The following is a 25,722-nucleotide window of genomic DNA, read 5'->3' as shown; positions in this document are numbered from 1 at the left end:
ATTTGCAAATTAGAACTTGCTCAGTGGCCTGTCAGAGCCCTTCAGATGAGTCTCTGAATTAGATTATGGATATACCAGCACAGGCAGCAGTACTCAAAATCCTGTTGTAATGGAAGATTATTCCCCAATGAGTGATTTGTTGGTGCAGCATAGATAATTTTTCATCACACTGGAAATTGCTTTGATCCCCTGAAATGAGCAGCCGTTGTTCTCATTACAGCATACCTCAGAGTTACTAACAAAGATCAAAAGTGTCTTTTCTTTCTGAGCCAAGGCAGACATAGCCTTTCCCCTGTGCTGAAAGAATACAGACACGATCAGAACTACGGGGGGTGTGTTTGGCTTTTCCCAAACTTTGCCATGGCTAGGACAGAACCTGAGCCAGCAGAGCTTCTCTTCAAGGAAGAGCTGTTCGTATCTGCACCTTAAAGGATTTCAGTCTCTGCAGCTACAACTTTTTATTAGGGTGCAAATTTCCCTTGGGAAATCTTAACCCACTTTCCTTCCTGGCATTCTCTCTGTCTCTCCTGGTCTGAAACTCTTCCAAGCCAGGACAGGATTCCATCTTGCCAGAGCCCTGACCCCACACACCCTCCTGAGTAGGCTGCAGCAGCCCAGGTTGGTGACAGCCCCTCCCCAAGCCTAACCAAGCCCCTTCTCCATCACCTCACCATCCACACCCACACTGGACAGCCCACAGGCTCAACCACTGTGTCCTCATTCAACCCATCTCAGTCAAAGACTAAGTGTGCAATTAAATGGCTGTGAGTTTATAATATATGTCCCACTAAAGTTTATACCTGTATTCAACACCTTAAATAGTGATATAAATAAGATTTTTAACTATGTCTGAAGTAAAACAAAATACATAAGTCCCATTGAAAGTCCAAGGCCTTTGTTTCTAAATTATTACACTATCATTGGAAATAGCACCTATTAAATAATATTTAAATGACTGCAAAAAAAATTCTGATATCTGGGACAATTTGCCAGGAAATGTCAAGATGTTGCTAACACCAGAGTCAGATGTGTTACCAAAACCTGAAACTTGAACTAGCAGTGCATATTTTACACGCTCAGACAATGAGCAGCTGCTGGGGACTTCTGAGACTATTGAAAGGGACAGACTGAATACATCAGCTTGATTCAGTCCATTACCTAAATATGAAATGCTCTGCAGCCCAATACCTATCAGAGTTCTATTACCCTCCCAGGTTAACTCTTTCACAACAGATGTTGAATAAGCATAAATACAATAAGCAAGCTGTAATATCACAGGACTATGATTGCACAACATTTTTCAAATATAAAAAGATTGTTAAGAGAATCAACTATACAAAATCAGCTCTGACTTAGTGCAACCACTTGCTGATACTTCATGGATGTAATATCACATCTAAAGCACTCAGTACTGGGAAATAAAATAAATTAATAAAGTCAAGATACATTGGCCAGATCAGATTTATCTGTACTCATTTTCCTCCTCCTCTGAGTTCATACAGCCACAGCAAACTGTCCCATGGCAAATTCTTAAGGTGGACATTTTTCTGCTGTGCACAGCTACTGACCTGCAGCATCTGAAGGTAGCCTTCCTGTGGATCACAGAGCAGCGAGGATATTCGGTGGTTGTTCCTCATGCACCTCTGGTTGTTGTCCCTTGCCAGAGGGAAAATCTGCCGGATCACTGTCATCCTCCCCAGAGCACTATGCACCAACTCTAATATTTCATTATCAGTGATTTCCTGTGAAGGGAGACACAGCCATTTAAAAACATGTGTTTGTCCAGACATTTTATGTATTTCTTTCATTATCGGTTAATTTTTTTTTTTTTTAATACAGTAGGGGAATTATTTTACAGATGCACATGCTGAGTCTACACCAAATGTAATTTTGCATTTAATAACAACAATGCTATTTTTTATACATCAACTGAAACAAAAGAGCCTAAAACAGTACTATCCATCTTGGCAATACTACAATTTTGCAGATGTAGTTCCTCAAAGGAAAGCACCAAAATGGTCTCAATAGAGTTCTTTAAAAGAAAAAAAAAAAGCACCTTGAAATGAAATTTATATAGAAAGACCTTTTGTTTGACAGACTAGAACCTCACTATATCCTCAGGACAAAATAACAATCGAAAAACATAACATAGTCTTCAGGAAATATGGCTCTTTCACCTGTGAACAACATTACAAGAAAGCACTTTTCCCATAAGTACAGTAGATCATTTCTGCAGACTAATCCTGCTAATGACTCAAGGAAGTCTTTTGAGGTTGTCTGTATTAGGAAATAAAAAATAGAAGAAACTTTATGGAGGGGTCTGACACATTTAGGAACATCAGTTTGTCCACAGAGAATAATTTGGGAGAAGATATAAGGAGACCTCAAGGACAGGCTGCTTTTCTTTCCAGGCTTCACAATTTCTAAAGCTTCGCTGCAGACCTTCACACACCCCAATGTGATAATCCATTCTGGGACAGAGCCTGCATCTACTGCTCTTATAAGGAGGCTGAAGCCAGCTCCACTCCATGCTTTACACATTTTGTGTTTAAAGAAAGACACAAAACCAAAACCTCATTTTTTACTCCAGTTTGAAAATCACAGGCTTAGCTGATCCTGGAATCATAACAAAGGTGCAGCTTGTGATGTTTTTGTCCTAGCAGGAGCTCACTGTGAGGAAAGGCAGGCACTGCTGCCTGCCCTCATGCCCCAGGCACCTGGGGTACATCCATCCCAGCTCCTCACCAGGGCCACCAGCAGCATCTGCAAGTCACATCAGCCCATCCCCAGCACAGCTGGACTGCCCTGGCTGCACAGCTGGGCCAGCCCAGTGCTCAGCCTGCACAGGGCTCTCTCAGCCCCCTGCAGCTCAGGGGGCTGCAAATCACACTCATGTTGCTGCAGGTGCTTGGTCAACAGGGCTCACATCTTGTGATGTATCCTCAGCAGAAGTGAGCCTGGCCCTGGACATTTAACATTCAAGAAAAAATAATTTTGTTTTCTTGCCATTTTCTCTGTCAAGCTGTGAGGGAAATGACCATGGGGTTATAATAATTACTTGTTATGGTTGACTAGTACTGTACCTTGGCTCAATTCAGTTCTTTGCCAATTTCCCTTTTTTTTTGTTAGGAACATGAATTTTTAACTTTGAAGAAGGTGAAATTCATTGCATTAATGACAGACCAACTGGTGTGGCATGAAAACAGTAAACCAGAAAACAAATACATCCTTATAGAAGACAAAGATTTTGAGAAATAGAAATAGAAAATGCTGGGTAGCATTTTCTAGCCTTGCAAGGAGACAATGTAGCAGACCCCCAGGCTCTACAGACCTCTCAAGATTTCCTGTCTGTGAATCTAAGGGGTGTTAAAAGACACCTTTAAGCTGAAGTCTGAGGGAGAGACAATTTAATAGCATAGCTTTAACTCATAACTTCCTAGGCTGAATCCCTTGGTAGGCACACTCAAACAAACTGGCTGAAAACAGAGAAAAAAGAACCACACATCATCCAAACCTTCAGTTCATCTCTCACCATACACATTTTGTGTCCCCTCTAAGTGACACACAACCTGTCAAAGATGTCTCAGAAACTCAAATATTGGTTGCTTGTGGAATTAGTTTATCTGTCTGTTTATCTGCACACACAGAACTTCAGTTCGTTTGCAAAACCACGTCATAGTGCTCAGGGGAATACTTAAATCTGCTTTAGTTGCGCTCAACTATCATAACACAAATCACAAAATGAGACAATTATGTTTCACATTACAATCTCTATTTTCCTAGAGGTAATGACAGAAAATTATAAATTTTAATGACATTAATAATTTAAAGAACTGAAACATATTTCCAGAAAATATATCCCTGAGAAAACTGGAGGATTAAACAGAATAGCAGTGAGAACAAGGATGCTCATGGAGACGAGCTAGAGATTTATTTGGATTTTTTCAGTAGTAACAATATTGTTTGATGGGTTATTCTAACTCCCCTCAATGCCCTAATTACATCTATAAATGAACACTTGTTGAAAATCCAGAAAACATCATTCCATTAGCTATTTTTCTAGAAGGTTCACCACAGCTTAGCCTGCAGGTAGATTTTTTCAACATTTACATATTGCTGGCTTCTCTGCATCCCACATGAACAGACACACACACACATATATATGCAAATAAAAAGATTGATCCTTTAAAGAAAGGACACTGTCCACTTTTCTTACCACAGAAAATGTTCTAATACAATGAACATTTGTTCTAATACAATGAATGATCTGTGCACGATCACCTGTCCAGCTCCCATCCTCACTGCCCTCCCACACACCCAGTACTACACCTCACTTCTTTTTACCCAATGCTCCTAAAAGTCTCTACAGGGATGTAGTCCTAATTTAATTTAATTAGCTCCATTTCTAGAAATAAGGACTCTGCACTGGGTGTCCAGATGTCTTTCGCAGATCATAGTGAGAGCCTACACAGTAAAAGATGTGCTGATTTAACAAAATATTATTCCATACTAAAAATTCTCTTGGGGGGCAGGGTGGAAAGCACATGAAATGATAGTAAAAGCTGGACGACACAAAAAACCCAGCATTGATATTACTGTGGAAAAAAATATTCACTGATAAAACAACTCATCAAAGCTCATCTATGACCTTGCTCCTAAATGACTGATTCTCTTTCTGTGTAATTCCACAGCATTAGAATCAGGCCAGTTCTAAACCCCACAATTTTTTTGGGCATGATGCAAGTACATATCCAGGACTGTTTCAAGCTTATGTATAACTTTCAAGCAGTCATCAGGAAAAGAAAACCCACAGATTTTTGTGGGAATAAATAAATAAATATAAATGCTGCAGTGTTGAAGATCGCAGCTAAAAGGAGAGAAGTGAGATTTCCTTAGGCAAGTAATAAATATAGAGTACCTGGAACACAATTAGAATAAATTGTAATTGCAAATTGCTACATTTTGCATTGAAATGTGTCATTTCCTAAATCTTCTGAAATTTCTACACTGTGTTCCTAGTATTTCTATTCAATTTTTAAACTTTTTTACTCTATTTTTGTACAATTTGAGAATATCTTAGAATGTTTGCCCCACTTGCATTCATAAATGATTATTAAAAGGTCTAAACTTTTCCAAGAAAAAGTAAGATATAGGGAAGTGTAAAAATTTACCAACTTCTGGTTATCAAAGTAAACACAGATATCATTACACAGATTGGTGTGTTAAAATGAAGCAAAGAAAATAAGATTAGGCACTTCCATATGAAGAGGACAAGCGAGCAGGACCCCAGTTGTGGCTCTACCCAAGCAAAAATTAGGCCACAGCAATTTGCACGGGGATTGCTGATCACTCAAAATGCACATAACATGGACATTTCTGGACAAATATTCTCCAAAAGAGTGAAGAAAAACACTGCAGTCATAAGTTTTTTTCTCCCAATGTGAGTTTTCCCAATATTGCTCTACAGTCATGTGCTAAGAAAACTCTGCTCATCATTCATTATCTTACACCTGCCTACATGCTACCCCTGGGGAAAAAAGTATCTTGCTGAGATAGACTTTATCTGATAATTACTATTCTATTTTCTGCTCATTTTTCTCAACTTTCAAAAAATATCTTATAAAGGAAAATAATAAAGAGGTGCCCAGATGACAACTGAGAAGCCATTTGATTCTCAAATCAAGAGCACCAGTAGTACCTCCAGACATACTGGGCACATCTGATGTGGTGAAAGGAAAGAAAACAAATATTGGCAGAAGCAACAGAAGTGCAGGATGGCAATGGAAAGTAAGAAGTAGTCACATCAGGGGGTTGATGAGACACCTTCTTGTCCCTCATATAGAAAACTGCCCCCTATAGACAATGAAACAGTGGTGAAGAGAGACCTATGAAAACTGCAGAAAAAAAGAATTGAGCTTGAGTCCAGAGCAGGATTAGCAGAAAGATGTTCTGAGAGAATGTCCTGAGAGGGGAAAGGAAAAGCATCAATAGCCATTTTTCTGCACTCTGCTCTGACTGATCACCTGGGCTGAGCTTGGGAAAGTTTTATCTGTCCACTGAAGATCTATAAATTAATCTGCTGGCAGCACCACCAGCATCATTTGGAAAGCATCATCTGTCCAAAAAGGAAGAATAAGGTCAACTGCTGTCTAAAATTTTTGACTGGTATTCAAGTGATGAGGACAATGTCATCCCCACATGGCCCAGAGTTCCCCAAGCCCCTCAGCACTCTAACTTCCTGTCTAAGGCTTCTCTGATGAATTGTCTACTCTTGCTATATTTCCAAAATTTTTTATTGCTTTTCCTGCAAAAAAAAAATTCCAAGAATTTCTCTTCTCACATCACTTTTCCCTTCTTTTTCTCAGCTAAGAGGGCTTTTTTGATAAATATCAAAATAGTTGGGAAGAATCCAGCCAAATACATTAGATTTGCATTTGCTTTAGTAGTTTCTCTGCGCTTACTGATTCAAATCAGGATCTTTATTGAAAGAGAAAGATTGAAATGAGAAAATATTAAAAAGCAACTTTTTCTCAGTGTTAATCAGAGTTTAGTTTTATTTTTTAATTAAAACTTACAAGAATTTCAGGGGTTTTTTACTAATGAATACTTTGCTCTTCTTATGGATGTGGAATTTGTATAATACTCTATTTCTACAACTATGTTTCAGATTCTACTAATAACAACTAATTGTTACTAATCTACTAATAACAATAATAATAGATTTCTACTAATAACAAATGGGTCCCTGATTTTTTTTTCAAGCATGATTTTCCTTAGCACTGTAAAAGCTACTGATGATTTTTTAAAAGCCCCAGTTATTAAGTTCAGATTAGTACACAAGGATCCACTGCTCTTTGACACTCTATCTACAAAAAAAAGCATCTTTTTGCAGGGGCCATTACAAACACAATTTACCTTTCTGCTATCCACCCCTCAATGTTGCAGTGTAAGCTGTTTGATTTTTCTTTGTTTGCTTTTAAATGGGACAAATAACAGCATGACTTTTTCTAAGAGATAAAGAAATGAGCTCATTTGCAACCTTAGATTCAAGTTACTCTGCACAGCATTAAACTGTATGTTGAAACCCAGGAATACAGAAATTCAGTCACCTGCTAACCTCCTCACTTCTTAAACCATTGTGCCCTAAGAAATACCCACAGGGGGTTGGCACTTAACCTAAAAGGACTTCTTTACCCCATAGTACATTCCTTTCGAGAGACTACCTGATCTTTTAGACAGTAAAAAAATAATGTAATGGAATTTCTGCTAGTTCTCCCCACTATTGCCGTGCTTGCAGTTTGAGAACTTAGAAGTGAATATTGGATTTCAGCATTTGTTAGTCCATATGGCACAGAATGTGGTGATTCTAAAACTAAAAAGGAAGTTATTTACTGCTAATCACAAATGTTCCTTTGTATCTGCTCTGATGTGGATTGATCTGAATCAATGAAAATCAATGTAATGTAAAAGCAACAAATGGAAACTGTAGTCAAGAGGGAACTCTGATCTTTAGCTTTCAGACTTACTTTTTACACCTTACAATTAAATCTATTTTTAAAACATTAGAAGTGCAAGTAATTCATTACTAGGCATTCTTCTATCCAATAGAAGAATCTATCCATTCTTCTAACCACACCCAATTACAACATAATCCTCCATTACAAATGTCTGATACCAGGAATCACAATGCTCAGTTCATCCCTGGCTAAGTCCAATCACTCAGGTGGCCCCAAGGGTGGATTTGGCTGACAGAATCTAATCAAACACAGTCATTCCAGCTTATTCACTAGACAGAGAAGGATGGAGCTCCATGATGGCTGGAAATCAACTGTGACTCACAGATCTCCTACATGCATGGTTACCACCAGAAGTACTGAATAAATGGTTCAGTAGAAGAATATGCAGTGACTCTTTGCATAAACTGTAATAACCACATTGAAAAAATATGTAGGGACAGAGCTAGAGCAGAAGGTGCAGATCAGAAAATAGCCAGTGGCATTCAAAATACAGTTTTGTCTTTCCATACTGACACTGAAATTATTTAGCTGACTCATATAATGTGAGTAGGATGATGAAAAATGAAGAATAAAAAACAAGAGCAGAACCAGGTGAGAGAAGAGACAGATGATGGGATGGAAGAAGGCAACCTAGGAAGTTATTCCTACACACTCTCAGACTTGGATCATAAACCATTTTCCAATACTAGATCTAATTTCCACTGCAGAAGATTAAATTGTATTTCCCTTATATTTCCACATTGAAGATGTGATAATATTCTTGTTATGTTTGTACCAAGGTTTTCAGCCTTTACACATGGGTCATATTTTACCAAGCTTTTATCACACTAAATGTTTTCCTCTATATTTTCAACATTGTTCTGCATGCCTTGTTCTGTTTTAAAGTATTTTGCCCAAAACTTGCAATACTGTTCCAACAAAGCCAAGCTGATGTCAAACAGAGCAAAATAATTGCCTCCCTTACCTTACAATTGATGTTTCTGGTATCATATCTGAGGACTACATTTGCTAACTCAGCAGGATAACAACAGCACTGATTCTCATTCTGGCTTTTATCCACAAGGATTCGAAGCTGCTCCTGAAGATGCTCACCACCTATACCTCATTTTGTAGCCACAAGCAAGAGCACTTCTCTATAGTAAATCTCACCTGGTGGAGTGCTTCAAATTCATCTAAAACAACTGAAACTACAACAATGTGTTTTTAACACTCTGGTAATAATTAATAGTTTCTATAAAGTCAGGATCAGGGAACTAAGTAAAAACATTACAACCCCATTTTTCAAGTAATCACCTCTCATTTTATCTTCTGCTATATATAAACTTTTTTATTGCTTTTCATGATCCCTGGTATGAGTCATTTTGCAACACGGGCTTATTTTATAATTCCTTACTTTGTTACTCCTTTACACTCTTCCCTAGCCCTTTTCTTAAATCACTTTTTCTTTAGAATTCATCTCTGATTTCAAGTTCTGTGAAGATAACCCACTGTCACCATAAGGATACCTTGTTGTGCCTACATCTTCAGAGAATCCCAGTTCTTTAGCCACCCTTTACTTACTGTGTTATCTTTCCAAAAGCATTACTAGTTTCCCAAAGCTGTGAAGTTGGACAATCTTTTGATGTCCATTATCCTCATGGTCCTTTTCCCACCTCTCCCTCTTTTCCAAAAAGTTCATGTTACCATGGTATGATCACTTTCACACGAATTATCTTCTGGCTTTCTTAGCCCATTCTTCCTCAGCCATAATGAAATCTGTACTGATGGCTGCCTTAACATTTTGAACATGTACAGATAAGGTCAATCAAAGGAAATCTGTAAAGCTCTGTCTGTGTCCCAACCCTATTTTCTCCACTGCAAGGAAATTAAAATCATCCTTTATTTTAATTTCTTGTCTTTAGGCCATTTCTGTCCAAAAAAAATGCTCTTTCAGAAAAAGTCTTCCTCAGTGTCCTCTGCATATTTTCAGGCAAAAGTTTGTCCCTCACCCCTCCTCAGCTTCAGAGTGGGTATAGATGTTTTTGACATGTAACACTATATTGCCTTTTTTCATCCCTACCTGCACTTCACAAAAAGTGTACTCCTATATCAGCAAGTAGTCTTGTGCTTTGCCAGACCACGTCTTACAGCTTTTGATTAAACTACTGAATAAAAAATAAGTTTAAAAATAAATTAAAGAAATTATGTCTTAATAGTAAAACAACTGATTTGAATTATCTGCTGAATTCTGTACCATTCCACTTCCAGGAAGAGTAGTTAATTGCTTTTTGTACTGATTTACATGTAAAAATAGTGAATGTTTAGAAACTTGGAATTAGAATTAAATATATTGAGATGAGGGAATAAAATAAAATAATTTGATCATAATTTTGTTCAATATTCAAGTTTTCCAGAATAATTTATCTTTTCTTTACCCTTGAAATGGAGACAATTTTAAAAATGTCCCACAAAAAGGGAAATACGGTTTCTAACTCTTTTTATACTGCCAGACCTACTGCTGCTGCTAATAAAGAAGCAGACACAAGCTCCTGGAGCACTGCTCCTGGTACAACAACATCCAAATTCAGTTTCAAGTACTGCTCTTGTACCTCTCCCACAGACACATGCCCTGGGCAAGGCACAGCATTTTATCAGAAAAGGCAGAAAAAGAAAAGGGGAGGATGAAAAATGTCATGAGGAGCCAACAGAGATGCTTAATGCCAGGTATGAAAGAGAAAGAAAAGTAAGAGAAAAAATAAAAATAATAAAGAAAACTAGGGAAAAAAAAACAGGAAATAAACATGCAAAACACATGGGCCATCTCTAACTGTGCCAGTCTTTTCAAAAGAAGCAGCAGCACACGTCTATCAAAGCTGGTGGGTCACTCCAACCACCAAAGGTATAAACAGCAAAGGTCCAAGCAGAACACCAGATATGTTCTAACAGATCTCCCAAAACTGCAAGTCATTGACAGCTCCCCACACAGGCAATGATAATGAAGTGGTTTGGACTATTCTGGAGACACAGCTAAGCATGTAGTAGTCATCATAAAAAGCTACCTGGCATATTTAACCCATAATTTAGGTAGAATCACTACCTAAATGAAAGAAATGATTTAGCATTTCTAGATGAATAAAAACAAAAAGTGCAAATGATGAAATAGAAATCAAAAAGGGGATGGGTAGTAAGAAATACTTTTCTTTTTTTTCCCCCTTCTAATCTCCACTACTTTTGACAGCTATTGCAATATTGAAACATAACCTGTTTGAAACCAGAAAAGTGGACAACAAATATATATATTTTTAAGCAGTAAGTTTTTTTATCACTTTGGCTGCAAAGAGGACATATGAGGACATGATACTGCCTGAAAAGATCCATCCCTGTGTATTCTCTTACCCTAGAAAACCTGCCAGGTAATGGTTCAGCCTTCCAACTCCACACAATAAATTTAACTCCCAATAAACCAGCCTTTTTCTAAAGATGACCAAGTCCTTTATCACCAGCAATAGTATCCAAACTGAACAGATACTTCAGCCCAGACCTGGGTTATTGAAAACTAGCAAACAGGATTTTATCAGTACAGCTGTTTGTTCATTTGCTGCATAATTACCAGTCATATAGACTTACAGTTAGCTCATCCAAAGCTTGGTGGTCTTGCTTATCTAACAAAATTTAAGTGATAAAATTTGTTCTACCGCCAAAACTTAACTCCTACTCTACCGCATGGGAAAGAACACAAGGGAAAAATAACCAAACACAAATTTTTATCAGATTGTCAGTGCAAAGACAGTAAAGTAGATTTAATTTAATAATAAAATTCTTATTGAAATAATAGCATGCTATATAGTCATGCTTCCTACAGCAAGGTAAGTCCAAGTTTCAGGTCCTCATTAGCTTGAGAAGTGGGAGACAGAGTACACTGTGAGGTGCTCTGGGTCAGCAGATCTCAGTAGCCTGAGCTGTCCAAAGCCCTTCATGGGTTCCCTGAAGTGCAAAAGGCCCAAAAAACCTGTTTACAATCCAGTACTCTTCATACAAGGAACCTCCATGGAAAAAATTCTCCCTGTGCTCTCTTCCTGCCACTGCCCTTTCAATCAGTCAGCCCTACATCCCTCTTTCCTTGCAATGGGATCACTGGGTCACAGGGTGAACAGGGTGTAGGGTCCTCAATCTGCACAGGATCAAAAAAAGACTGGCTAAGGTTTTGGTCCATTTGCATAATGGACTTCTACTCTCATGGAAACACATCAAAAAGAGATGATTTGACTGTTGGGAATTAAAAGTTAATTCCATTCCACAAATCACAGTAAGAATCAGCATCATCTTTTCCATCAAATATTCATGCACTTCCCACTACCACTAATTGGAAACATGTACAGAGAAAGCTTAATCAGTCTGTCCTCTTGCTAGCATGGAGGGATGCACACTTAAATAAGAAGCAAGCCCTAAGGAACCTCCAAATTTCTATAGATGCATCCATGGAGATGCTTAAAGCACTTTCTGACAGTAGCTTTAGCACACACACAAACTCCAACACTTCTGTTAAAGAAAGGACAGCCATGACATTTTCTCTTCCTTCTGCCTGCAAAGACTTCTCCAAAGTTTTGTGAGTCTGAAAAGCTTCTCTAATTGTCTATTTGGACTGAATTGCATTTTGAGATCATTATAAATTATGCGCACTGTTATTTTTCACTAGAAATTTACACTCTCAATTTTCACTCTAAATTCACATGCGGCACTCACAGCTTCCCTACCCAGTCCTTAGCCACAAAGGAGAAAAAAAACAAAAGCATCCAAAAGAGAGGCAGAACTGGCACCCTGTGTGATTTGTTTGTGTGTGTACAAGTGTGCACACATTAGTGCACAAGTGCTGAAGGCTTTTATCCCAATGTTTCAGATTCAGGCTTTGTGAAGTGAATTTTAACTTCTGAACAACGAACAGAAGCAGTAAAAATTCACAAACACTCCCTCTCTATAAATGTTTAGGGAAATATGCACTGTATTATCTTTATGTGAATATAAACACTGACTCTCTGGGCATCTTGCTGATGTTTTGTAGTGGGTCATTACAGCAGCTGACAAACCAGGAGGTACTTAAATATAAAAAGGACTAGAAAGAATTTATAAAGCCTTTACAAGCAGGGACCTTCACCCACTTTCCCTAACCCCTATTTAATTACAGAGCCTGTCTAATGCCATACAATACAATTTATAGTTACTATTAAAAGTTGCCTATCCAAAATTATTAGCTAGGTGCAAAGAAAGGAGGGAGAAATTAACAAAGGAATTGGCTATTAAATTAGAGGCTATGCATTTATAATATAAAAATAAGACATTGAACACTGTTCTTTTTAAATTATATATTTTGTTATCCTTAAATAAATCATGATTAAAAAAAGGAATTTATAAAATACTGCCATTTATCAGTGATTTGTAAGTTACTATATATGGTACAACATTTAATTGTTTTTGAAAAAAGAATCTGAACAGATTCTCATTAGAGCATCATGGCACTAAGGTAAAATAAACAATCTTTGTAGCAGGAATAGGATCCCATTTGCTGCAGAGAGAAACATTACACTTTGAATTTAAGTTATTCTGGATGTTGGCCAATACACCAACACAGTTCTGCACTAGAGAAAGCCTGTGTGTCATGTAAATACATATTTGAATGGACTAAACTTGCAAGGGCTCTTTCCTCTCCTGGCATCTGTGTGCAGGCTTTCACAGCAGTGGAGGGTGAGCTTCTGCCGGAGAGATTCCTGTGTTTGAGATTTCTTTTGAGATATCCTCCGCTTCCTAAATAGCTAATGAAATAGTGTCAGCAGGAAGGTAAAAGCAAGTCTCCCAGCTGCTCTGAGGTACATTGGAAGCTTTATCTTGACACCTGGTGTCCAACCTATGCCAATTCAACTAAGACAGACAAGCAATGACACCACAGTTTGAACCTTGTGCCATTCAAAAAGCAAAAATGCTACATATATGCTCAGTTTGGTGTGTCAAAACATATGAAACAAAAGATGGTGATGAGTGAATGTAGTGAGCTGTGTTTTCTCTTTTGACTTTCTTACCTCATTTACATAGACCCAGTGACTATCCTTTGATGCAAGGTTGGTTTCCACAGCCTACAAAAATAAAAAGAAACATAATAATAAAAATAAATAAAACATGGAAAATATATTCCAGAAAGAACTTATATAAAAATGTAATATAAAGCTAATTTTGATTGTTTTCATTGCTACTGGTATTGTTTCAGTATAGTTCTTTTCATCTCTTCCTCTGCTGCTTCATAGAACACTAACTAATTGGTGGCAGCCACTTTTCTCTGACTTCAGTTCCTAAACCAAAGTACCCTGACTGTGTCCATGTACCACAAAAGCACACTGGGACAGGGTGGTACATGAGCATAAGGGATCCTGTGATGAATAACTGCACAGAACAAGCAGTTCAGGAGATCTACCTTCTCTATGATATATCTAATGATCCTCCTCAGCTGGGTTTCTTCTCAATATGCCTCCCAAAATATATTGTCTCTGGCTCATTACACCTCTGATAGTTTATCTGTTAACTCACCTAGTTAATTAAAAACATTACAGTGAGATGCTCAAGTGAAGTTCACACATTTATATGAGAGTTCATCCTCTCCTCACATTTACATAAGGCTCAAGACAAAGTTATTATTTGCATGGTCACATTACTGTGTTCCTGGTATGAACTTGGATAATCACTAAATATTATAAAGAAACATCCCATCTCAGCAGTTTGCATATTTATCCATACATGTATAACCCACTGGGAAGCCAAAACTGGAGAAGATGGCACTACTAGTACTGAGAGAGAACCTCAGTTGAAGGATCTCGCAATAAACACACAAGTTCCTAAGTGTCCCCTTTGTTTGACATGGATAAGCTCACTTCAAGACACTTAATAGTCTAATAAAGTGATAGCAAGCATGGAGAGATGTGCACTACACTGCCAATGGTATTGTTAATGTCCTGCTTAATACATGGTTAAACAATTACTGCAGTGTGTTCATCTCTGCTAATAAAACAGTGCACACATGTATTTCAGGAGGCAGTTCATTACACGGTTTTGAATGTTCCTGCCTTTCACCACTTCTTTCTTCTGTGCCAGTATGACCCCACTTATTGAACAGATATTCTTATTTCTCTGTTATAAAAGGCCCTATGAATCACTGAAATGACCCCAGTATAAAAAAAACTCTGCAAACAAATACAAATGAACAAAATACTTCCAGTTACTGGTTTTTAACCTGGATAATTTCCACAGTATGTTAAAAAAAAGACTGCAGTGGTACTCAGAGGCTCTGTAGACTGTAGCACTGGGCTGAGCAGGAACATCATCAACCACCTTCCTCTTCAGAACACATTTGCATAATAAGCCTCTCAGATATTTAGTGTCAGATGGGATGAATCACCTTCTCTTATGACACTGACTACAGATGACTGGCTTAGAATAAACGCCCACGACTTCTAAGGCTGCACTGGAATGACAAGAAATCCATCCATTATGTAGGCTAAGGGGTATCCCATTCCTTCAAAAATATGAGGTAAAACTTCACAAAGTAGCCAACACCAGCATCTTTAACATTAATCTTAGCTTACACTGTGTCCTTAAAAAAGGTATAAATGACTTGCCAAATAACTGTTTTAAAATTTTACTCATTTGTGTAGTCCACACAACCACAAGAGAAAATTGTGGGCACATACATATCTCCGTCTATTTCTCATGTTCTCAAGCTGAAATACTCCTTTAAAAGAGACAAAAATCCCAAGAGAAAACACAAACTCATTGAAAGAGGAAAATCAACACAGACAGAACACGGTAATTCTCTTTATCATGAAGAGCATCATCCCCTTAGTAATTGCCTCCCCTACATTTCTTTTAAGCTGGGAGGAACATTAAGCTGACCCGCTGAGGAACAGCAGCTCTTAGGAAGCAGTGATGAACAGGAGGGCAAAAATGTGTACATTTTCTCCCTATTCAGCTCCCAAATATATCCAGACAAAGCCAAAGTAGCCAGGTGCTGTAACAGAGAGAAAGAGCAAAGTGCTGCTAGCATTAGCAAAGCAGAATTAAATAATGCTCAGGTGCAGAGTTATTGCACTGGCTACATTGAGTGATTCATATGCAACAGTGAGCAATTTGTATGAATAAATGCTCAGTCTGGGGAGACGCAAGAGGCAGGGAATTTGAAATGAATTATCGTAGCTCATTCTTCTGGGTTCACATATCTGGGCCAAAGTTTTTAAAATGAGGTGCCTAATTTTAGGCTGTTAAAGAGTTTATCTTTAGTCATCAGAGTGCCAGACCACTCAGCGCTCCTCCTACAGAGCCAATGGCTCTGCATTCTAATAGCTTGAAATGTATTTAGAAACATCACCGTAGGTAGTCAAGTCTGAATGGCTCTAAATATCTTCTGCTCAGAACTACAACACATAGCCTGAACTGCTACTCGAAAATGAAAATGTGCTGGGAGGGAGCTGAAACTTCTGCATTTTGTACCATATTTACAGACTTGCAATATCCAAAGAAATCTTTTAAAAAAACCCTATTGAAAAACAGCTCTCAGGTTTCAACTTTCTGATATCACCAGTTTATTGCCAGAGGCTTATGAAAGTTAAGCAGTGTGAAAAGCAAGGTCCTGGGGACCTGTGTTATCATAAGGAAATATACTGAGAATGCCTCAAAGTAAGAAAGAAGTTAATGTTCATAACTAAGTGAGGTTTTTTTTTTTTTTACTTTAAAGAGGAAAAAGATACTTAAGAAACTGTGGTCAGCCATTTTTAATTATTCAAGCCATTCAGGATCTTGCCAATTGTTTGACATTGTGTCCATTCATTCAAAAAGAAAACAAATTGTCTATGAAACATCCTTGAAGGACCTATTCCATCCTACTTGATAAATGTACCCTATATAAAGAAAGTAGGCTATGAATTTCTAAGATTACTGTGCCTGAGTAAAAGCATTGCCATCTATTGGGGAAGGATTTACAGGTTAAAGTATGTTATAGTTTTGTATGGAAAAATTATTAATATAGGTGTAAAATGCCCTAGTTCTTTTTATACTTTCTATGTAGATGGGGGTCTAGGTGATACTTGGGAGTAATGCTTCAAAACACTTCTATTAAATAGAAAATCTGCTTTTGAGATAAAAAGCACAATGGAAATTAAAGAGCATCCATCTTTCATTTGTTTCATCTCAGAGTAGTAAATAAATTCTAAAAATCTGGGAATAAAAAGAGGTTTGAGACTGTGCCCTTCTTCCTCTGCAGCTACCTTTCAAAAGCCAAATATAAAATGCAGAACCCACACAAGAGAATTGTAATTCACCCAGTGGACCACTACAAATGACAACATATAAACTATGCTATCAGAATCAGGCCAGAACTAGAGGATGGGAAGGGAAGCAGTGAATGCAGGAAACTGTTTAATTTCTCAATAGTAAGTATTTGCAATATAAATGAAAAAGGAAGAAACTGAAAATCAAAATATGAGCATTAAAATTTCAGATCTCATAGCAACACGGATAAAAGGGTAAGAAGCTTCATGAAAAATAATCAAATATAGTTTCACATATGTAGTTTTGTTCACTTTTAAATGTATAACTTAAAATAATTTACTGCCAATAATCCATGAAAACATTTTTATTGGAATCCAGTGGAAAACAAATATTTACATTGCCTTTATGAAAAAGTAACTCGGTTCATTATTTTATCTAATGGCAGTTGCAGGATTAAATAATTTAGGAAAGTAAGCAATAAATACTGCTATATTCAGAAACAATTTTGCAGAGGGGAAAAAACAAAAAAAGAAACAGAAACAATTCTTTCTTGACCTTCTCAAAAAATCTAAAACTGAAAACCTCTCCAAGCATATAATGCCCGGCCAATAATAGGGAAGGCTCTTTTCCACAATACCTGGCTGCTTTGCCAGGGCCAGCACCTTGCTGTTAACAGCAAAAACTGCATAAAAAGGGATGCAGGCACGAGTGGCTGCATACAACTGAGACGAGATGCTAGGTGTTCACACAGACCTGGGCAGGCTGTGCTCCAGTGACAGCAGGATGTGCTGAAGAGTTCAGAACGACATGCAGCAGTGTTATAGTTACACACCTGTTGTCTCCTCCCTGTGTACCCAGGGGAACAAGCAGTGGGGATGTCTGGAAGCCCTGTAACCAGCCCAGGGATCCTAGAAGGAAATGTCTTGCAGATGGCAAACACAGATGTTCCTGTTGTGTCTCAATTTTTGGAAACTAAGGTTGCCATCCTGAAATCCATGATATAAAAGAACCACCAGACTGTTTTGCTAGGGGGGATACCAAAGTAGCAAAAGTTATTATTTGCACATCCTGTAACTTAATGGTGAGGATAAAGAGCATCATAGCTTTCCACAATGAAAAAACAAAGCAGAGGGCAAACTGGGGAGTTGACAGAAAATAATTTGAAAAGGGTGTCCTAAGAGACATTGGAAGAACTCAAAACCAAATCTCTTGCAAACTGCAATGGTTTAACTCCAGTGAGCAGCTAAGTACCAGGCAGCAACTTGCTCACCTCCCTCCCCTCTCCCAGTGGAATGGGAAAAGAATCAGGAAAAAAACAAAAGGTAAAATCTGTGGGTTGAGATAAGAACAGTTTAATAACAACAGCAAAAAAAATCTTTGAAAAATAACTGTAATGAAAAAGGACAGAACAAAAAGACAGAAAAATAAGCCCCAGGATGACAATGATGCACAATACAGCTCCTCCCCACCTGCTGACCAATGCCCAACCCATTCCTGAGCTGCCACCAGTGCTCCCAGCCAACCCTCCCCAGTTTATATACTGGGCATGATGCTCTATGGCGTGTAATGTGCCTTTAGCTACTTTTGTCCATGTCCTGGCCATGCTCCCTCCTGTCTCCTCATGCACCTCCTCATGGCAGAGCAGGAAACTGAAAAGTCTTTGATTTGGAGTGAGCGCCCCTTAGCAACAACTACAACATCAGGGTGTTAGCAGTGGTGCTCTCACAGCGAATACAAAACGCAGCACTGAACAGCTACTAGGAAGAAAAATTAACTCTATCCCAGCTGAAAGCAGGGCTCAGCACAAAGTGATGACTAATTACAGCTGTCATTGGGGAGCAGGTGCCCTGCACTGCAGTGAGTGCTCTGAGTCACCCCAGTCTCTGTGACAAAGCTCCTCCTCCACAGCTGCATTCCCACTGCAGACCCCCAGCATGCACACAGATCGTGGCCAGCCCCAGGGTGCCTGTGTGAAGGAAAATTCCATGTCTGAGCATCCAGGACCCTGTGGCTGTCACACTCACAGCACCTCAGTGACCAGCTGGGGGACAGAGGCCCCTTCCCACCTGCACCCCCACACTCACACAGAGCAGGTTTCCTTACTGACTCAATCCAGGTGCCCCATGGTAGTGTCTCAGACATCCCAAACCTTAAAATAATTTAATCTTGGTACAAAAAAAAAAACCCAAAAACGACAGCTTGAGCTGGTGCATCTGAGGAGAAACCACAAACAAAGGAATCCCTGAGTTTTATCCCCTCAGTGTAAAGAAGAGGAAGTCTTGGGTTCATTAGCTTCTGCCATGTCCCTCAGTGTCCTGGCCATAAGTCCCTGGGCCCTTGTCATGACAATGGTTGTCAGTTCAGGCCCTCTGGTCTCTGGCTCCCACCCAGAGCTCCTGCACCAAATGTCTCCCTCAGCACTGAGAGCAAAACCCAGGCACAGAACTGCTGCCCATGGAGCATCTGAGCAAACAGCCTGCAGAACAGCTGAGCTCCTCCGAGAGAACAGCATGGCAATGACAGATAAACCCATTCTTTACTTTTTCTAACTTATTTTTAATTATTATTCATAAAGAAGGTGAGCAAAGGAGGGCTTGGAGAAGTAGTCATGTCTAAATCTCAGCTCTCTGGAAATCTTTCATAAGGGATCAGTCTCATTAATTCATTACCTGCCCCTAAATAGGTATCAAAAGAAAATTGTTTCCAGCTCTTGTCCCAAGTAAGTTGGCTTCCAAAAGGAGCTTTTCTTTTTTTCCCTTTTTCCTTCCCATCTTTGGATAAATTATTTCTCTACTGTGTTTTCTTTGCCCCATCCACCAAGAATAAGAAAAAAAATTTAGAACCACTTTGAAATCTGCTGTAGCAACACTGCAGTACAGCAGAAAAAAAACTGACTCTCTTCTGTATATAATTTTGTAACCTAATCCAACTTAAGTCCAGCTGCTTGGTTTCATGCAGGAGATAGATTTGGATTTTTAAAAATAGCTTTGTTCTTGATTTAAATGTCCAGGAAAACATCCTGAGACTCAGGAAACTGGTTTTGATCCCAAAGAAGAGCTACAGACCAAGTTTCCACTGCAATACAACTGACAGTAATTAACTGGACAATATCAAAGTGCACCTGTTTATCTGAGAAGCTTTGTGTATGTCTTGGATACAAATAAGTTAAGATAACAGATATAAAAAAGTCAATTTTGGTAGAACAGATGGGTTCATTCTATAGCCCCTAGATACCCAACTTATATTTAGAAAGCTCTTCAATTAAAATAGTGCAGTTCTTGTCCAGGTGTGACTTGCATAGGTAATAGCACTTCACAGAAAAACAGTTTCTCTGTACCAGTGAGTGGGATTTTTGTACTTCCCTGGAACCTTCTTTCCTTTGTATTTTAAATAAATAACTCTTGGCTCAGTATCTCCAGAGGAGCATTATTAGACCAAAAATAAAGAAAGCATTACTAGCCACAATAAATAATTTATATAAATATTAAAATTTTTATAGCATACTAAAGAGCACTCCAAACTGATACTATTTCTATAGTTTAATTGTTAACAGTACCATTAGAAGAGAATTTAAAACAAAAATTTCCAGTACAACATCCCAGCTCAAGATAAAACTTTATAAAACTAAGATAATTCAGACTAAGAATCTTGATGATACAAATTCAGTTGCAGTAAACTGGATCAAGCATGTCGGTTCATTTTTATTACTTAATACAGGCTAACTAAAATTTCTAAATATTATTTCAAAGTGGAATATGAAAATTTTTCTTCTCTAAACAGCAAAATGGGAATATAAAGAGTTTCCATTATGTATTTTTGCAGATAGAAAATTTACTGAAAATGTCCGTTCCTAACTGAATCTAATTTTTCAACAATTTGAACTTTTATTAAAAAAAAAATCCAGAAACTCCATATTATTCCTTCTTTCTGAAGTTATTCCCAGAACTGTGTATGTACATATTTTTTCCAAAGCACCAAGCAGGCTCACCTGTGTTTCCCTGATCACCACACTGATGAAAGGATGGAATTCCTTTTACCACACACCAGAAGCTGCCAGTTCTGACTCCTGGTACACAGGAGCTTCCTACAAGCCATTAATGAACCACAAGCATAGTGTGCCTTTACCATCCACATTTTTTAATATTTCTCTATGTGTATGACTTCGTTCTTGGGCTACACTCTATAAACACATTACTGATGGCCCTCTCCCAGCAGGGACCTTTTTTCAGTTATGCACTGTTACATTAGAACATAAAGCCTGATCCTTCTGCAGAACTGCACTGCTGAGAAAAGCTGCTCTTCCCTCCATGGCCCTGATGAAGCCCATGTAATAACTGAAAGGCTATCACAAGATCTGGTGGCATTTTAACCATTCCAGGCTCCTCCATTAATACAAGCCAATAAACCAGGCATCTTCAGCCTGAATCTCCCACAAAAAGAGAGGCCAAATTGGTCATGGAGATCTCTATACTCTCATTAGTCTGAGTCAGCTCTCCAGAATTCTTGCTCCTCATAAACTCTGTAATATCTCATTTGTGTTCTGTACAAACGATATGCAATGGTCCTGTCTTGACCTCTGTCTCAGTTCCTGCACAAGATAAACAACTCAGCCTAATGGGGTGGGGAAGAAAGATAAAAAAGAAGGGTGGGAAGAAGGAAGAACAAACAAAAAAAAAAAAAAAACCCAAAAAAAAAAAAAAAGAGGAAAAAATAAAATACATCCCTGAGCAAACTCCTAAATGCCATTCATAACTAAATCCCATTTTTGGTTGCTAACAAGGGATTTCACACAAAGAGGAGTAAATTTGACCCAAACAATTAACCTGCTTTTAGCACAGACCCCTGGAGTTGATGAATGCTAATTAGAAGATGTACCTGCCAGTTTGCATTTATCAATACAATTTGATAACAACTCAAACCAAAATATACAATTTAAAGTTTGCACTGCACTAGTTGCCTGTTACTTAAGTCATACTTGATTGAAAAAAAAAATACACTGAAGGAAACCTACATAAAAGGTAAATGTTAATCAAGAGAAATACTGGAGATGAAGAAAACTTTAGGAAAATTGTGAGAAGACTGCTGAAACTTCCTTGAGATACACAGCTGTATTGTTCTTGAGTAACTACTGTAATAGATGTGGCACTGCCTCTCGTTTTAGCCTTAATCATTTGGATGTAATGCACTGGGATTTCTGTTTAATCTGATTGCCATTTCATACGTAATGCTTATTACAGTCAATCTCCACTGCCATTCCATTTAGTGCACATTCCCCTGAACGATGCATGAAAATACTGCACATGGAACTCTTCCAAAAGCATTCAGTAAGAATGTACTCTTCAAAGCTCAAATGTCACACAGTGTTTATAAACATGGTAACTGCTGACCATTTAACTACATGGCACAGAAGTGACACTGGATAATTGCACAGCTGTCAGAAAGCAACATTTCCGTAAAGACATGAATCTAATGGTAACTAAGGAACAAAAACTCCCAGAAATATGGTACTTAAAATTTTACCACAGCCACATGCCAAGTTGAATTTGAAGACCCAATAAATCCTTTTAAAAGAATAACTAAATTTTGCTCACTTTGACACCGCTTTTTTTTTTGAAAATAATAGGTTTGTACATCTATATTCGATTTAAAAGCCTTATGCTTTTTTAGAGACATTTACAAAGAATTTTGTACTGTTTTGCTGAGAACTGTACATGTGAGTCACACTCCAAAGAATAAACCAAAATTCATCAGAACTTCCCAGCACATGAAGTTTGGCTTTTTTTTATTTATTTGATTCTACACCTATCTTCCAATAACAGAAGAAATTTCCATTGAAACAATACAGCAGTTTAAATCTTCTGTTAGGAATGCCTACAGGGGATTGACTGGACATTGGTCTGAAAGTTGAGAACGCTTTTTCAGGCACAGATCCTGGGCAAAGAAACCTTTTTTTATCTTGAGGATTGCTCTGTGTCCTTGTAATAGGCACCGTTTCACAGTCAGGGTACAACACTTTCAGTGCATACCACTGCTCCCATTCTCTGTGTTTTCTCAGCTCTGCTCAGAGCAACATCTTAAACTCCAGTTCCAGCCTGCACTGCAAGTTCAACTACATAGAGTATGCACAGAGGTTTCCAGAGTTTGATCTTTTTGCAGGTATAAACAGCAGATGGTAACTACTCCATTAAAGATGCAAACTTCTTACCTGACATGCACCCAACAGTAAAAATACAACTTACACATTCCTAATTCCCCCCTTCAAAAGGCTCATACCTTGTTCTGATAGCATGACAGCTGAAGCTCTGAGGGTAATGGACCACGAACTTTGAAATGAAAGCACCAGCTATTGCTTGAAGAGACCACTTTGATTTTCAGGAGCTTACAGTTTAATACTGATTTACTGCCTCAACTCCAAAGTTGCCAACCACACTGCGAAGCTGTTATTTAACGTAGGTTATGGCGTTTTAAACTGTAGGAACTTGGAAAGATTTATCAATATCAAAGGTTACCCTGTCCAATATCCATATTTTCATCCATCCACATACATTCTATCTCTTTCCTTAAATTTCTTAAAAATCATGTCTGGTTTTAAAGGAAAGATGGCAATAGTCAGACTAAAATATAATCGCTCTCCAAGCAGTCCTTTTCAGCCCACAGGGCACTTCTGCTTTAAATTGCAAAATAAATACATAAACAAAGCCAAGTCCTTACAGGTCTGAGGACCTTCTTGTCAGTCAGAGGGTACTTTACATGCACACACAGTGCCACAGGCTGTGTGAGCATTAAAAAACACCTGAAAGATCACTGTAACCATCTCAAACCACAAGACTTTTGCTGGCCAGCCCTGCCAACAGAAATGAATATTTGCTGTTCTTTGCACTGCCTGAGGACACAGGCCTGCTGTGCATTTGCCAAGTGAGGGCTCTCAGGATGCTGGAGGAGGAGGGAAACCCTTGGGGAGCAGCAGCAATGCTGGTAATGGAAGGGCTCCCTCTCCCTCCGTATGCCCACAGTCTTAAAGACTTCACGCAAAGCCTCATGAGCCTATGAAGGGCACACAGAGGCAGCAGTCACCCAGCATGGTGTGCATGTACAGCTCATGCCAACGGCAAGCAGACACAAATAAATTCACTTTTTTTTGTTCACAGATTTTTCCTTCAAGCAGATGTTCAAATATTCACCACTTGGGTCCAATCCTGTGATGTTTTGCACCTATACTTTCCCAAAGCTTGCAGAGATACACTGGAAGCCCCACGGTGATCTCATTACTGCCAGTCTGCATCAGCTTTATCTTTGGCAGCAAGAATGGTATTAAAAATATACATTACAGTAATGGGGCATGAGCAGATTTGACTGGAAAACATAATTACTTTTCCTAAAGGCTTGCACACAGTTATTCAGAAGCGTATGGCAAAGTTACTAATTTAAAAAAAAAAACCAACATATTTTATCCTTGGAACAAACTTCTGCTTCATCTAACTAACACAAGCTCACACAGTGTTTGTAAAGTTATAGACAAATGGAATTTCGAGACTGAAACTGTCTGGGGCATCAGCTTATCTTCTGACTCAAGAGACCCCTGCATACATTACAGACTATGCCTTGATTCTGCTCCTGAAATGAAGTAATTTTTAACATTTTTAGTAGGTAAATTTTCTCCCCCATTGTTTCTGAGGCAGAATTTAGACAAAACACAGATTTTTGTTAGACTTTTCATGTACCCGAGTTTCTCTACATATCCAGAAGAGGAAAAAAGGGAAACTAATAAGTTCCTAATTTTAAAATATGAGCTGGTTTGACTTGTGATATAGTACCCTTAGCACTGATTTCTATCATTCCATCCATGCAGGTGAAAGGATGCACAAGGGAAATTTCTGTAAAGTTTAATTAAAGTAGGCTACACCTCACTGACAAAACATAATGCCCACTGAGTAGTACATCATCTATGCAGGATAATTTATGTAGAGGACTATCAGTCGATGTTTTATACCTCTAATGATCTGCTTAGAGAGAAGAAAACCAGTCCCCAAATTTTACAGAATGTACAGAGTTTTAATTGAACAATTATGTTTGTGACAAGTTCTGATTAGAAAACACAAAATTGTTTCAGTGTATATCCCACTAAAATGGACTCAAATTTCAGGCTAATGTATGGAAGTATCCATCAAGTATTAATTTCTTTTTCTGATGAAGTGACAGCAACCTATTGTGTAACAATACAACAAACAGTGCTGAACAGGGAATTTGGCATGAAATCCATCCTCCTTGAGGGAAAATCCATGGGAGATGAAAATAAGAACCAAGCCTACCAGCTCTATTCATAAGGTTTGTGCTGCGGTCATTTTTTCTGTTTGCAGAACTACTTAGGTACACCAAGCCCTTGAGCAAGGCCATGCATTTGACCACACATTACAGGTACCTTGATCTGATACTCTGCAAAGAGAAACTGAGATGCTGCAGGGAGCAAACAGACAAGCAAATAAAGAGACCTAGAAGAACCCAGCAAGCACAGAGAAAGATAAAATCCAAGGGCTGAGACCTATGAGTGGTGAGGACAACACAAAGAATAAAAAAAAAAAACATAAATGAAAAAGAGGGAAAAGAGGACAGGGAGGTAGGAAGTAACCACAAACCACATGAAGGAAAAATAAAGTTGAGAAGATTGGAGATTCACACAATCCCAGGAACTGTTGAATTGCATGAGGGACAAATTGACTGGCCTGCCATCAGAGTGCACAGAGGTAAGAGGTCAGCTAGCTAGGACAAGAAATACAGCCTGGAGACAGAAAAGAAATAATAAAGAAAGAGAAAAAAAATCTTTCTTCACTTAGGTCAGGTGTCACTGTAAGGTTACTTCTGGATAAAGTAAGAGTTATATATAGGTGAGATAGATGTACAGTGCAAATTGAAGCAGGATGCAGCT

At 38.3% G+C, this 25,722-nt stretch overlaps 1 protein-coding gene across 6 annotated transcripts in view; it reads right to left on the bottom strand.

The window, feature by feature from the left end:
• GRID1 (glutamate ionotropic receptor delta type subunit 1) overlaps positions 1–25,722 on the bottom strand; it is a 489,017-nt gene that overhangs the window by 109,705 nt on the left and 353,590 nt on the right. For 5 of the 6 annotated variants that reach the window (XM_063164000.1, XM_063163994.1, XM_063163999.1 and 2 more), the window contains 2 exons: positions 13,568–13,621; positions 1,569–1,742 (listed from right to left, as the gene is read on the bottom strand). In XM_063164000.1, the coding sequence (XP_063020070.1) occupies positions 1,569–1,742; positions 13,568–13,621 (228 nt within the window). The remainder of the gene's footprint in view (positions 1–1,568; positions 1,743–13,567; positions 13,622–25,722) is intronic. The other variant, XM_063163995.1, reaches the window with a different exon arrangement.

Source organism: Melospiza melodia, chromosome 9 (assembly GCF_035770615.1).
Source record: "Melospiza melodia melodia isolate bMelMel2 chromosome 9, bMelMel2.pri, whole genome shotgun sequence".
In the NCBI taxonomy this organism is placed as follows: Eukaryota; Metazoa; Chordata; class Aves; order Passeriformes; family Passerellidae; genus Melospiza; species Melospiza melodia.
The sequence above is the reverse complement of the archived record's forward strand: the minus strand, read 5'-3'. Positions and strand labels throughout refer to the sequence as shown.